Raw genomic sequence first — 14,522 nt, forward strand, 5'->3', positions numbered from 1 at the left:
AGATAGTAGACACTGGTTGTGGTACAGAAAGAGTGAAGGAAACAATGGCAGTCTGAGAAAAAGAGAAAACGCAATGGCAGTGAAATGTAGACAGCGATAAAGCAGTGTTCGGAAAAGAGTGAAGGAGACATTATTAGTGGGAGAGGGATAAAGAGAAGAAGTAAGTGGAAGTGGTTTAGAGCTAGTGATAATGAAAGACAGAGTTTCTGACAATGACAATGCTGAAGAGAGAGATAACCGTACTGAGAAGAGACAGCAGCAGTGGGAAGGAATGAATGTGGTGGTTGCAGTAAGAGAGAACAAGAGGGACACAATGACAATGAGAAGAGACGGAAGGGAGGAGACTGTCGCTGTGACACAGGAGACAATGTAAGTTAGAGAGACACAAAAGATAATGACAATGACTTGGACTGAATGAGTGAGTAAGAAGTGGCAAGTGGGAGTGGTTGAGTATGAGCGATTTAACAGCGATGGATTAGTAGGTGTGAGCGAGTTACAGTTAGCGGAGCTTATGGGATTGAGAGGTGAGTTGCACGTAGAGAGCACATGCTAAAATTTTTAAAGGTGCGGACGAAGGTAGAATAAGACAGCTATTACCCCATTTTTCAGTCAGAGTCTTGTACTTCAGCAGCGTATTCGCCTCTTTTTGTTCTCCGATAGGAGCGTTTTTCCGCTTGTTCGACTGCACTGTATATACCACTGTACAGTTAACAGCACGGCGAGTATGATTGACATGACAGTCAGGCTGTGCCTGTAAGTCAACTTGACAACAGTGTGTCGAAGATGATAACTGGGGAAGTCATCATGGCACAAAAGAGCGGCTTATCTCCTGCTTTCTTTTGACGCGAGTTACGACAGTGAGGTCAAAAAAATTTGAAAGAAGAACGACTCACAAAGGAACGAAACGTGCGTAACACAATGGAACGAAACGTGCGCTCCATAACCGAGTGCCCGGCCTTACCCTTCTTCATCTACATGAATTGTCTGCTATAAAACTGAGTTCTTGCGGCATAACACATATCTGTACTTACCCCCCAACTCAGTTACATAAAGGATGCAAATTTTAAAATCTCGACTCATCTCCCCCACCCATGAGTAAATTTAGGCGGACGCTCGTAACAGTGGATCGGAATGTTGCCTATGACGTGTTGTCGTTAACTCTATTTGACTGGCAGTCACTCCCATGTGACAGATTTTTTTTTTACGTCAGGTCCATTTTCAGAATTGATTTCGGTAACAAGCTCCAACGGTGTGTGACTACTGCCTCATTAGGCACTGACACGTTACCTGTCGAGTCAGAACACTTTCTTCCGGTCACCTGTCAACACTCAGCGTCCTTGACAGTAGCGGGGGAGTACTTGGCGCTTGCGTGGGGGCCGAACGCACGGAACAAAAGGAAGTCGGCAGCGTAATGCCGGCAGTCGGCAGTCCGCGAACACACCTCTCCCGAGGCAGAAGGCAGGGCAATGGCTGCAGAAGGCGTTATGTGCATCGTGACCGTACCCTCTGCAGAAGTCGAGGCGAAGATGGCGGTCGACTCTGCAGGGGCAGACGAAGACGTTGAAGGGCGATCATGCAGGCGAATGGAGGAGGTGCGTAACGCTGCAGATAATGATTATAGTAGACCTTAGAGATGATTTATCCAAACTGCACATGCTTCGGACCCGCGGCACTGTCCAGCTTTACGAGCGGGAGAGATTTAGCTGTTAAAATTTCGATATGATGAAGTGACAATAACAATAATACTGTTTAAGACTATGTTCGCATGGCTGTGCAGCACTGGAAAGAATAAATCATAGGGAGAAAACTTCTTTTTATGTTTGAGGAACACAGTCGTCATAATTCTGCTTTATTCTGTATTACATATTGGCAAAAGTGTTTCATTTGCATGTTCAGTTCCTTTGTGTCCCGCTGTGCATTATTACGAACTTGCGTCTCTATGCCGATAGTATTGTTTAATTTGCATTGTTAACGAAGATGGCCTAAAAGTAATTTGTCATTTCTTAATAACCCTCGCAACAAACGACATATGCGGCTAAGCAGAACAGCTGGATGAACAAACTTCATTTGAATTAATGTTAGTGATAGTGTAGCCCACTCTGTGATGTTTTTGCTATCCTTTCTTACTTTTTCCTTTTTTTGTCAGTATCCTTCACAATAAGTTCGTGTACTGTGTTCCGGTGCAACTGTGGGAATTTTCATACTTGTTTTAATGTTTAACCCATACAGATACGTCAGCATTCTCATAAATGAAATGTCTGTACTGATTTGACTGAAGGTTCTCCGGTATCCTTTTTATTTTCACTCTCCTTACAACAAAAAAAAATTCTCCCTTGTTCAGGATCAGTATTATGTAAATCATTAATAAATCATTGAATATTGGTAGTTTGTACAGTCATAATAAATCTGTTGTCAGAATTACATGAGAATGAAAAAAAAGGTACTGTCAACGAGACTCGATCCAGAGACGCGCTTAGGAAACTACGCGATTACTTGTTTGGTTGCTTACTGCTTGAATATTTGCGACAAAGTATATGAACAGATCTATAATTTCCATACTCGATCTCCACGAAAACGGCTCAGAGTTACGTCTTCCTGCTCACATATGTTAAAGTTGTAGTAATGCTCTGCACACCCTGTGAATATGATTCAAATCGGTGAGAGGAAGTACTTGCCTTGCCACACCATGTGCTTGCAAATCCGTGCGGCTGCTCATTGTCGTTGTGACCAGTAGTGCTATTGTTTCGGCTCACCGTAATCCCTGAAGGTGCAATGGGTGCAGCCACACACGGTTACTGGTTTTGGGATTTGAGTAACACTTCAAGGCAACTTCGGGCTAACAGAACGCATGACATGTGACACGCAAAATGTATAATGCCATGTTAGTTTTAAGTAGCACGTCCGTCGAGTCATTTAGCAATAAAAAGGAGCACCGAAAGTCGTCATTTCTAAATCGCTTTCATTTTACCGTGGAAGTCCGTCGTTAATAGAGCCCTAGGGCTACAAACTTGTATCAAATGTTTACCACCACATCGGCACATACATTCTGGATCCCGATGTTAAATTTGTTGCTGTCTGCAAGCACATCATTCGAAATTAGTATCTGTAATAATTGGGGGAAAGGCTGCGACGTTATGATTCTCGACGTAAGATCTTGCACCAAGTCCTTATTAGGTCCGAGTTCATTATAGCAAGTGCACTCATTTCGATCCTTACGCTTATTTCTTTCGTCACAGTAAATCAACGCAACATTCCAACAAGGGTGGTTTACGTTACTAATAGGCTGTTTAGCAGTTCAACTTCATTCTTATCTGTTCTGAGAATCTACGCTGTTTCGCCTAAAATTCTCTTTGCGCAAAAGCGCGGTTGTGAAAGTCGGTAGATTTTTGGATAAATAACACTCAGAGAATTTCGATACTGACTCAAACTCGAATAATCCGTACGCGGGGAACTCCTACGCTTCATTAAATTTCATTATCCAATCACTGTACACTACCGACAATTCTCTTGATATATTAGTGGCTGCAGAAGACTAGGTAGGTCTCGTCTTGATGCACAACTATGATTTTTATTGTGTGCCATGAAAATGTTTGGCATATTGTTGTTATTATGGGTGGCTGATGGTGTAATAAATAAGAATCTGGTAGATTTGTTAGCTTCCTGGTTTCTTTGTTTCCATCTCTCCAAAAGTAAGCGTGGCATGCTGAACCAATAATTACGCAAACAGAAATCGTATGTTGATAAATTATACATCGTGATTTCAAGACAGCTTGTGATTACATATACCGTAAAACCTGTTCAGCTGTCTCAGAGGGTTCGCGACGTCACAGAAATTCATCAACCTGGTGAAGATCGGCCTGAGTGGAACACGTGGTAAGGTGAAGGTGGTAAACAGAGTAACAGATACCGTTGAAATTTATGCTAGTGTCAGGCAAGGAGATGGTTTACCTCCTACCCTGTTTATTTTTTCTCTTGGGAAGATCGTACATGATACCTTTAAAGAAAACGTCGAAGGAATCCAAGTCGAAGGGAAGACGATGTCACATCTAACCTACGCAGATGATATCTGCTTACCCAGTAACTCTGGAGAGGAACTGAAACAAATTACCAGGGGCACTGTAGGTGGCCACCAGCGAGATCCAGACGTCTCTTGAGGTGGTTCAAGATTCGCATGATATTGTAGGGCTGTGGGATGCGGAGAATCCGAAAGCATGACTTTTTTGAACTTCTCGTATTTGACAGAAAAGTGCTGTGGAAGGTCTTTGTTCCGATGTTGGACGCAACCACCAGTGCATCGAGGGTGAGACACAATTATGGGCTAGATGAACAGTATCAAGATACCAGTATAGCAGAAATCATCGGAAGCAAGTTACTATAGTGGGCTCGATGTGTGGTTCGGATGGAAGACGACAGGTGGCCATGGAAGCTCAGGCCAAGGAATCGGTGGAATCATTGCGTTCATGAAGACCTTGCCATGGATCTGGACGGATGGCAGATGGCATCATTGGATGAATAGAAGACGATGGAGAAGAAAACTTGTAGCAACGGGTGATCCATTGGGCCTGGTAGCTTCGAAGCAAAGAAGAAGTATAAAAGAGGATCAAAAAGTTTCCGTTTGAAGACGATGATGCAGTCCATATGAAACGTAGCGCAATTCCGATGAGGGTATATAAGCTTCGACATGTAGGCAAGGGGTGGCGTGGCATTCATGGCTTTCCGACATGTGTGCGCTAAATGCAAGAACGTGAACTATTGCGGCGTTAGCACCAAATGCGTCCAAACAGGACCATCTTGCCGTTAATATTTTCTTAGCTGCGAAATAACAAACACTGGTAGACATCCATCGGTGAATGAACGATGTGTATGGGGCAGCTTGTCTGTCGAAAAGTGCGACAAGGGCTGCTGCTGTTTCATAACGGTCCCTTAAACAGGCGTTGAAGTGTCGACGATTCCAATCGGATGAGGATGTGTAGCAGGCAGTTACAAACTTCTTCTCGCAACAGGACACAGTGTTTTATCAAACAGATATCTTCAAAATGGTGCATTGGTGGTATGATTGCGTCGATGCTCACGGTGATATTGCCTGATTGGCATACCAATTCTGGTCTGTACGACCGTCGAACGGAAACTTCTTGATAGCTCTTATGAAGTGATAATCTGCAATCCGACTTACGATACATTGAGGGAAGGACATCGGGAATCACTATCATTATCTCGGTTCCCTGTTCCATCCGCGAATGGTACATTGTAAAAACGAAAATAATGCTCTCTGTTAACACAAAGCCTCTATTGTGGTGATTTGAGCATTCCGTTACGGTCTCATGGTTATTATACGATCCCGTGACGAAACTTGTGTCTTCTCTGTCAGTCCGAGACTGATAAGAAGTATTCATTAATCGATTTTACAAATGATTTATAAGTCACTTCTTTCACGAATGAATTACATTTCATTATAATTCATCAAACGAATTTCAGCTTGGCATTTGCTTTTTCTGCTATTTTCTTTATGTGATAATTCCTCTTTACGTCACCCCAGATTGACAGTCCTATGTATTTTACGGTTGTTACTGCTTCCAGTGATCTCTGAAGCAATAGCGCAATCGAATAGTTGATTACGCACAATACGTTGCATTTATTTACGTACTGAATCCACTACCAGTCCCTACAGCTATCATTGATCTTCCGCAGGTCTTCTAACATTTCGTTACAGTCTTATAGTACTCTAGCCTTCCTTTAGCCAACAACATCGTTTACAAAAAGCCTCATGGAGCTCCCGACGTTATCCACTAGATCATTTATATGTACTCTCTAAGAAAAACAATGAAAAAAGCACCACGAAGGAACTGTTGACGCTGTCACAGCGCACAGTCTGCGGAAGAGCTCCAATGGAGTGTAATAGTGTCGTTACAGTTCAAAATACATGGGAAGAAAAAAAAGGAAAAGTGGCAAGGCGAAGGAATTATCTGAACGGGACGGTAATTGGCAGATGTAATCTACCTGTGCAGACAAACAAATGGTTACTAATTCAAAAAACTGGATGATTCATTCAAGAGAAAGAGCTTCACAAATTGAGCAAGTCAATAACACATTAGTCGACCTCTGACCCATATGCAAACAGTTACTCGGCTTAGCATTCATTGATAGAGTTGTTATCCTTCTAAGGTATATTGTGCCAAATTCTGTCCAGCTGGTGCGTTAGGTCGTCAAAATCCCGATGTGGTTGGGGGACCTTGCCTATAATGCTCCACATGTTGTCAATTTGGGACAGATAACGCGACCTTGCTGGCCAAATAGGGTTTGGCAAGCACCAAGACAAGCAGTAGAAACTGTTGCCGTGTGCGGGCAGGCATTTATCTTGTTGAAATGTGAAACCAGAATGGGTTTTCATGAAGGGTAACAAAACGGGCGGTAGAATATCGTCGACGTACCGCTTTGCTGTAAGGGTGCCGCGATTGACAATCCAAGGGGGTCCTGCTACGAAAAGATATGACACCTCAGACAATATCTCGTGGTTGTCAGGCAGTATGGCGAACAACAGTCAGTTTGGTATCGCACCGCTGTCCACGGCGTTTCCAGCCACGTCTTTGCTGGTCATCGCATCTCAGTTCGAAGTGGGACTGAAGACAGTTCTGCTCTAGTCAATGAGATTCCAGGCCGAAGACGTGTCTGGAGACGCCCCAGATAGCGGTGGGATACCAACCTTGCCCTCCGACATACGGGCCGACAAAGCGATGGTCTGGGGTGTCATTTCTTATCATAGCAGGACCCCTTTGTTTGTCAACTGCGGCATCCTTACAACCAGCGGTACGTCGATGATATTCTACGTCCCGTTTTGTTGTCCTTGATGGAAAGGCATTCTCGGCTTACATTTCAGCAAGATAATGCTCGCCCGTACACGACGAGAGTCTCTACTGCTCTTCTTGGTGCTTGCCAAACTCTATCTTGGTCAGCAAACTCGCCGGATCAAATTTTAATCATCTTTTTGTATGTACATATGCATCACTTCTACCGATTTCCGTCCTATTCGGATAATTCCTTCGTGGTGCGTCCTTCTTTACCCTTCACTTTGAGAGTATTTTAAAGAGTAACGACACTATTACACTTCATTGGAGTCCTTTCGACGACTGCACGGGTGAAAGCATCATCACAGCCGGCAAAGCAGAGAGGACTTGTGATACTTTCGCACTTCACCCGATTTTCATACACACGCACTCGCAGCATCCAGCCTGCACATGTCTGCCACAGTTGGGACTAGTAGGCCGCAGGATTTTTTAAATAGAAAGCACGGCATACTACTTCACCTCGCTTCCCAATAACCTTACGTCATGTGACGCGAGGCCCTTTGATTAACACCGCGACTTGTTGCCGAAAGCCTCTGTGCTATGCGCAAAAGACCGCTTTTCCCCATGTCATAACAGCTTTGCGCGTTTCGCGTTGCTCCCACTTACGACATACTTAACACCTTCACCGTCTTAACCGGTCGTTAACTTGCTCGTACTGTTCCTTAGAGCACCTTTCCCTTCTCCGATTTGTGTGTTTACGAAAAATATGCATTGCAAAGACATATAGTATGCCGTCACAAGTTACTGGGAATCGTTGGTATTTGGTTCAAAGCTGTCACTCATGCAACTTGAGCTGGTAGCACCTCCTCTTTTTGTTACATTAACAACATTAAATCTCGTAAAGTCTAAACACTGAATCCTGGTACGCCCCGCAGGCGAAATGTGTTCGCATCATCTCTGGGACGAGAACAACAGTTATCGCGGGTTTTCAGGAAAAAAACTGATGTGTCTTGCGCCCGATACTGAAGTTCATCACAACGATACTCGACGTAGTTCAGTCGGTTCTTTTAGCGGAACATCCCAGTAAATCTATTTGATTTTCTTCGAACTTTCATCTTATTTAAACAAACACTCGGGAAGGTACTGGATAAGGCCAGGAAAAAACAAGAAGAGTGTAAGTATTATTCATTTACGCAAAGATAAGATCTACACTGTAATTTTAAGCGTGGCGTTAACGAGTTTTAGCCGTTTTTGCTCTGTGGATCGCAATTATCTAAATAACTAACCACAGCAAATATTTCAGATTTTAACTGTACATTCTTTAGACGTTCATGTAGAAACGGCAATTTTCCGTTTTCGAAAATACACTGAAGAGCCTAATACTGTGTAGGGCCCCCGCTAGCACGCAGAAGAGCCGCAACACGACGTGGCATGGACCAATGTCTGAAGTAGTGCTGGAGGGAACTGACACCATGAATCCTGCAGGGCTGTCCATAAATCCGTAAGAGTACGAGGAGGTCTTCTGAAAACAACTTTTCAAGGCATCCAAAATATGCTCAATAATGTTCATGTCTGGGAAGTTCAGTGGCCAGAAGTGTGTTCCTGGAGCCACTCTGTAGCACTTCTGGACGTGTGGGGCGTCGCATTGTCCTGCTGGAATTGCCCAAGTCAGTCAGAATGCACAATGGACATGAATGGATGCAGGTGATCAGACGAGATGCTTACGTACGTGTCACCTATCAGAGTCGTATCTAGGCGCATCAGGGGTCCCATATCACTCCAACTGCACGCGCCCCACACCATTAAAGAGCCTCCACGAACTTGAACGGTTCCCTGCTGACATGCAGGGTCCATGGATTCATGAGGTTGTCTCCATACCCGTACACATCCATCTGCTCGGTGCAATTTGAAACGAGACTTGTCCAATCAGGCAACATGTTTCCAGTCATCAACAGTCCAATGTCGGTGTTGACAGGTCCAGGTGAGGTTAAAGCTGTGAGTCATGCAGTCATCAAGGGTACACGAGTGGGCCTTCGGCTCCGAAAACCTATATCGATGATGTTTTGTTGGATGGTTCACATGCTGACACTTCTTGATGGCCCAGCATTGAAATTTACAGCAATTTGCGAAATAATTGCTCTTTTGCCACGTTGAACGATTCTCTTTAGTCGTCGTTGGTTCTGTTCTTGTAGGATCTTTTTCCGGCCACAGCGATATCGGAGATTGGTGTTTTACCGGATTCCTGATGTTCAGGACCGAGCGAGGTGGCACAGTGGTTAGCACACTGGACTCGCATTCGGGAGGACGACGGTTCAATCCCGCCTCCCGCCATCCTGATTTAGGTTTTCCGTGATTTCCCTAAATCGCTTGAGGCAAATGCCGAGATGGTTCCTTTGAAAGGGCACGGCCGATTTCCTTCCCCATCCTTCTCTCACCCGAGCTTGCGCTCCGTCTCTAATGACCTCGTTGTCGACGGGACGTTAAACACTAATCTCCTCCTCCTCCTGATATTCAGGGTACACTCATGAAATGGTCGTACGGGAAAATTCCCACTTCATTGCTACCTCGGATATGCTGCCTCCCATCGTTCGTGCACCGACTGTAACACCACATTCAAACTCACTTAAATCTTGATAACGTGCCATTGTAGCAGCAGTAACCGATTTAACAACTTCGCCAGACGCTTTTTGTCGTATATAGGTGTTGCCAAGCAGAGTGCCGTATTCTGCCTTTTTACATATCTCTGTATTTGAATATGTATGCCTATACCAGTTTCTTTGGCGCTTTATATTTGCCGTCATCAAGATACACCCGAAAAAACATGGTTTTTGGGTACCAAAAGTACCCGTTGTGGCGATAGTCACTTCAATAACTTATGTTCATGGCAAATCGTCGAAATTTTTACCATATGTTCTTAAGATGATATTCTTGGGGGACTGTCAAACTTTTTTCGGTATCGTAATCCATTACCGAAATCCAGCGGTTCAAATTTACTGTACTTATGCATGTAATATCTGGTCTGAGAGGTAAATGTTGTATTAACTGAGGTGGAAAACACATAGCTTGACCCTTCAGCGCGATTGTTCTGAGGTTACCAAGCTATATTTTTAGTCAGCATTTTGCACCAATAACACTTCATGGCCCGTCCTCTCTGTGTGACGGGTACTTCAGTACTTAACGCTACAAATGTACAGAAAGTGGTACTGCAGCGACAAAAAATAGGCTTGAAAGGGTCTTAACAAGTCTGAAAGGAACTTAAGGCTATTGTCAAAAATTATGTGAAACCAGAAAGACCGCAAATTCAATAAAATTCAATTTGTACTCTTTTAAGAAACAGGTCATAAGCCAGACATTTTCGAGGATTTGCAATCAACTAGCAAAGTATCCAAAAAATATAAAGCAAACCATTTTGTGTTAACTTTATTTCATGAATACTTATATGTGTAAAGTATCTAAATCTGTCGAAATATATAAAGAAATTATCAAAAATACACTGGCTCACAGAATTGGTTTCATATAAGCAGCACGCCCATCTGCAGCAGGGAAAAGAAAGGAACCAGCAGGAAAAATGCTCCTGTTGGAGCACAAAACCTCGTTAAAAGACTCTGGCAGAGAAGCGGGACGCCAGCAGCCTCCAAACACATTACGCCTTCCTCGCCAAAAAAATTAGGATGCGAAAATATTCTTGCATTTGAGCTGAAAGAGAGTAGCAGAGAGACAGTGACGGTGGTAGAGAGAGAAGAGAGTACCAGTAGGGGACAAAGAGAGAGGAAACAGTGATGTTGGGAGAGAGAAAGGGAGATGAATGAAGGCAATAGAAATGGGACCAAAAAGAGAGAGGAGAACTGATGGGTAGTGAGAGGCAGTGGCATTGAAAGAGAAAGAGATGTGGACAGAGACAGAAACAGTGGGACTAAAAGAGAGAGGAGCAGTTATAATGAAAAATACCGATTGGTGGAGAACATACATTGGCTTGTATGATCTGGCCCTCCACGACTGGCGAACTTTAACACTTAAATACAGGGTAGGGCATATTTTGGACCAAAATTTTAAATGCATAGTGGAAAACGTAAGTTGGACCCCTCCAGAGTTTTCGAGTTGCCGAGGTATGATGTAGACAGTGGCAGCAGGAAAGAAAAACTAAATGAAGTGAGAGAAGAGACAGTCGCAGTGGCATATTCTATAAATTAATGGAAGGAAAAGAAGATAGTGGGAGAGAGACATAAATAGACAGTGGTAGCGAGAGAGAGATTCTGAGTATGGAGGCTTCACTACAATGAGAGACTGGATAAAAGGATTTAAAATGTTTACATGCCAAAATTTTGGTGAAGAAGGTAGAATGAGGATGGAGGCAGCTGATTCCCCACTTTTCTGCCAGAGTCTTTTAAAGAGAAACATAGTCACCTTTTTTGTGCTCCAAAAGTAGAATTTTTCTGCTGGTTAGGAATTATGTGCGACATAAAAACTGCTGAAATTTTAAAATTTACTGTATGAAACTTGTGACATGTCCACAACTGAGGAAGTCCATGTTCCCTAGAATTGCTTCGGAAGATTTTGACAGTGAATGAGTACTTTATCGGATTTTATTCTACCGATAATATTTCTACTTCTAGATCTATATCTATGCTCTGCAATCCACTGTGAGCTGCATGACAGAGGAAATGTCCCATTGTACCAGTTATTAGGGTTTCATCTTATTCCATTCACATATGGAGTGCGGGAAGAATGGTTGTTCGAATGACTCTGTGCATGCAGTAATTATTCTCTTATCCTCAATCCCTATGTCAGTGATACTTGGGTGGTTGTAGTACATCCTTAGAGTAATCATTTAAAGCCGGTTCTTGGAATTTTGTTAATACACTTTCTCGGGACAGTTTACATTTGTCTTCAAGAGTCTGCCAGTTCAGATGCTTCAGTATCTCTGTTACACTCTGCTACAGATGAAACAAACCTGTGACCATTCGTGCTGCCCTTCTCTGTATATGTTCAATATCCCCTGTTAATTCTGTCTGGTATGGGTCCCACACACTTGAGCAATATTCTAGAACCAATTACACGAGTGATTTGTAAGCTGAAAGGTTCAAAGAAAACTTGAGTTTGATTTCAAACACGTACCCGACTCATATGATAATAGTTGGTGGTGACTTTAATTTACCCTCGATATGTTGGCGAAAATACATGTTTAATGCCTGAGGTACGCATAATATATCATCTGAAATTGTGCTAAACACATTCTCTGAAAATTATTTCGAGCAGTTAGTTCATGAGCCCAAGCGAATAGCAAACGGTTGTGAAAACACACTTGACCACTAAATAACAAATAATCCTGAGTTAATAACCAGCATCAAAATCGATTTAGGGATTAGTGAACACAGAGTTGTCATAGCGAGATTGAATATTGTAATTCCCAAATCCTCGAAAAATAAGTGAAAAATATACCTATTCAAAAAAGTAGATGAAAATTCACTTGACGCCTTCCTGAGAGACAATCTCCACTCGTCCAAATTAATAATACAAGTGTAGACCAGATGTGGCTTAAATTCAAATAAATATTATCGGCAGCAATTGAGAGGTTTATACCGAATAAACTAACAAACGACGGAGATGATCCTCCTTGGTACACAAAACGGGTTGCAGAAACAACGAAACATACATGCCAAATTTAAACAGACGCAAAATTCCCAAGATTGGCGATCCTTTACAGAAGCTCGAAACTTAGCGCGGAGTTCAATGCAAGACGCCTAATAACAGTTTCCACAACGAAACGTTGTCTCGAAACCTGGGAGAAAATCCAAAGAGATTCTGGTCCTATGTGAAGTATGTTAGCGGCAAGTAACAATCAATGCCTTCTCTGCGTGATAACAATGGATATACTATCGAAGACAGTGCTGCCAAAGCAGATTTTCTAAACACAGCCTTCCGAAATGCCTTCACAAAAGAAGACGAAGTAAATATTCCAGATTTCGAATCGAGAACAGCTGCCAACATGAGTAAGGTAGAAGTAAATATCCTCGGAGTAGTGAAGCAACTCATATCACTTAATAAAAGCAAGTCTTCTGGTCCAGATTGTATACCAGTTAGATTCCTTTCGGAGGATGCTGATGCATTAGCTCCATACTTAACAATCATATACAACCGTTCGCTCGACGAAAGATCTGTACCCAAAGACTAGAAAGTTGCACAGGTCACACCAATATTCAAGAAAGGTAGTAGGAGTAATCCACTAAATTACAGGGCCATATCGTTAACGTCGATATGCAGCAGGATTTTAGAACGTATATTGTGTTCGAGCATTATGAATTACGTCGAAGGAAACGGTCTATTGACACACAGTCAACATGGGTTTAGAAAATATCGTTCCTGTGAAGCGCAACTAGCTCTTTATTCACATGAAGTGCTGAAAACTATTGACAAGGGATTTCAGATCGATTCCGTATTCCTGAAGGCTTTTGACACTGTACCACACAAGCGGCTCGTAGTAAAATTGCGCGCTTATGGAATATCGTCTCAGTTATGTGACTAGATTTGCGATTTCCTGTCAGAGAGGTCACAGTTCGTAGTAATTGACGGAAAGTCATCGAGTAAAACAGAAGTGATTTCAGGCGTTCCCCAAGGTAGTGTTATAAGCCCTGTTTCTTATCTATATAAACGATTTGGGAGACAATCTGAGCAGCCGTCTTCGGTTGTTTGCAGATGACGCTGTCGTTTATTGACAAATAAAGTCATCAGAAGATCAAAACAAACTGAAAAACGATTTAGAAAAAATATCTGAATGGTGCGAAAAGTTTGCAGTTGACTCTAAATAAGGAAACGTGTGAGGTCATCCACATGAGTGCTAAAAGGAACTCATTAAACTTCGGTTACACGATAAATCAGTCTAATCTAAAAGCCGTAAATTCAACTAAATACCTAGGTATTACAATTACGAACAACTTAAATTGGAAAGAACACATAGAAAATGTTGTGGGGAAGGCTAACCAAAAACTGCGTTTTATTGGCAGGACACTTAGAAAATGTAACCGATCTACTAAGGAGACTGCCTACACAGTGTGGGATCCTTACCAGGTGGGACTGACGGAGTACATCGAAAAAGTTCAAAGAAAGGCAGCACATTTTGTATTATCGCGAAATATGGGAGAGAGTGTCACAGATATGATACAGGATTTGGGCTGGAAATCATTAAAAGAAAGGCGTTTTTCGTTGCGACGGAATCTTCTCATGAAATTCCAATCACCAACTTTCTCCCCCGAATGCGAAAATATTCTGTTGACACCGACCTACTTAGGGCGGAACGATCACCACGATAAAATAAGGGCAATCAGAGCTCATACGGAAAGATATAGGTGTTCATTCTTTCCGCGCGCTATACAAGGTTGGAATAATAGAGAATCGTGAAGGAGGTTCGATGAATCCACTGCCAGGCACTTAAATGTGATTTGCAGAGTATCCATGTAGAAGTGGATGTACTGGAAGCCTTCAGAACCCAGAGCTATCTAGTATTGTTAAATGCAAGTAGGATAGTCATATAGAGTGAAACAAGTTTGATATTTCACAACAATTGACTGTGGGTACGCTAGGTGCTAGTCAGTACCCATGACATGTTCTGGCTTTCTTCAAACTGCTGTTGAATTACGTCTGTGTGGTAAGACAGGATACGAGCTAGTTTTGTGAAGGTCGTTAGTTTTATGTGGGGAGTGTGTGTGTGTGTGTGTGTGTGTGTGTGTGTGTGTCAAGCAGTTG

At 42.7% G+C, this 14,522-nt stretch overlaps 1 protein-coding gene across 1 annotated transcript in view; it reads left to right on the plus strand.

Annotated features, from left to right (window-relative positions):
• Positions 1-1,435: 1,435 nt before the first annotated feature.
• The window catches only part of LOC124789912, a 225,582-nt gene continuing 212,495 nt past the window's right edge, over positions 1,436-14,522 (plus strand). The window contains exon 1 of the mRNA XM_047257429.1: positions 1,436-1,592. Coding sequence (XP_047113385.1) covers positions 1,467-1,592 — 126 coding nt within the window. The 5' untranslated portion in view covers positions 1,436-1,466. The remainder of the gene's footprint in view (positions 1,593-14,522) is intronic.

This window comes from Schistocerca piceifrons, chromosome 3, assembly GCF_021461385.2.
Source record: "Schistocerca piceifrons isolate TAMUIC-IGC-003096 chromosome 3, iqSchPice1.1, whole genome shotgun sequence".
NCBI lineage: Eukaryota > Metazoa > Arthropoda > Insecta > Orthoptera > Acrididae > Schistocerca > Schistocerca piceifrons.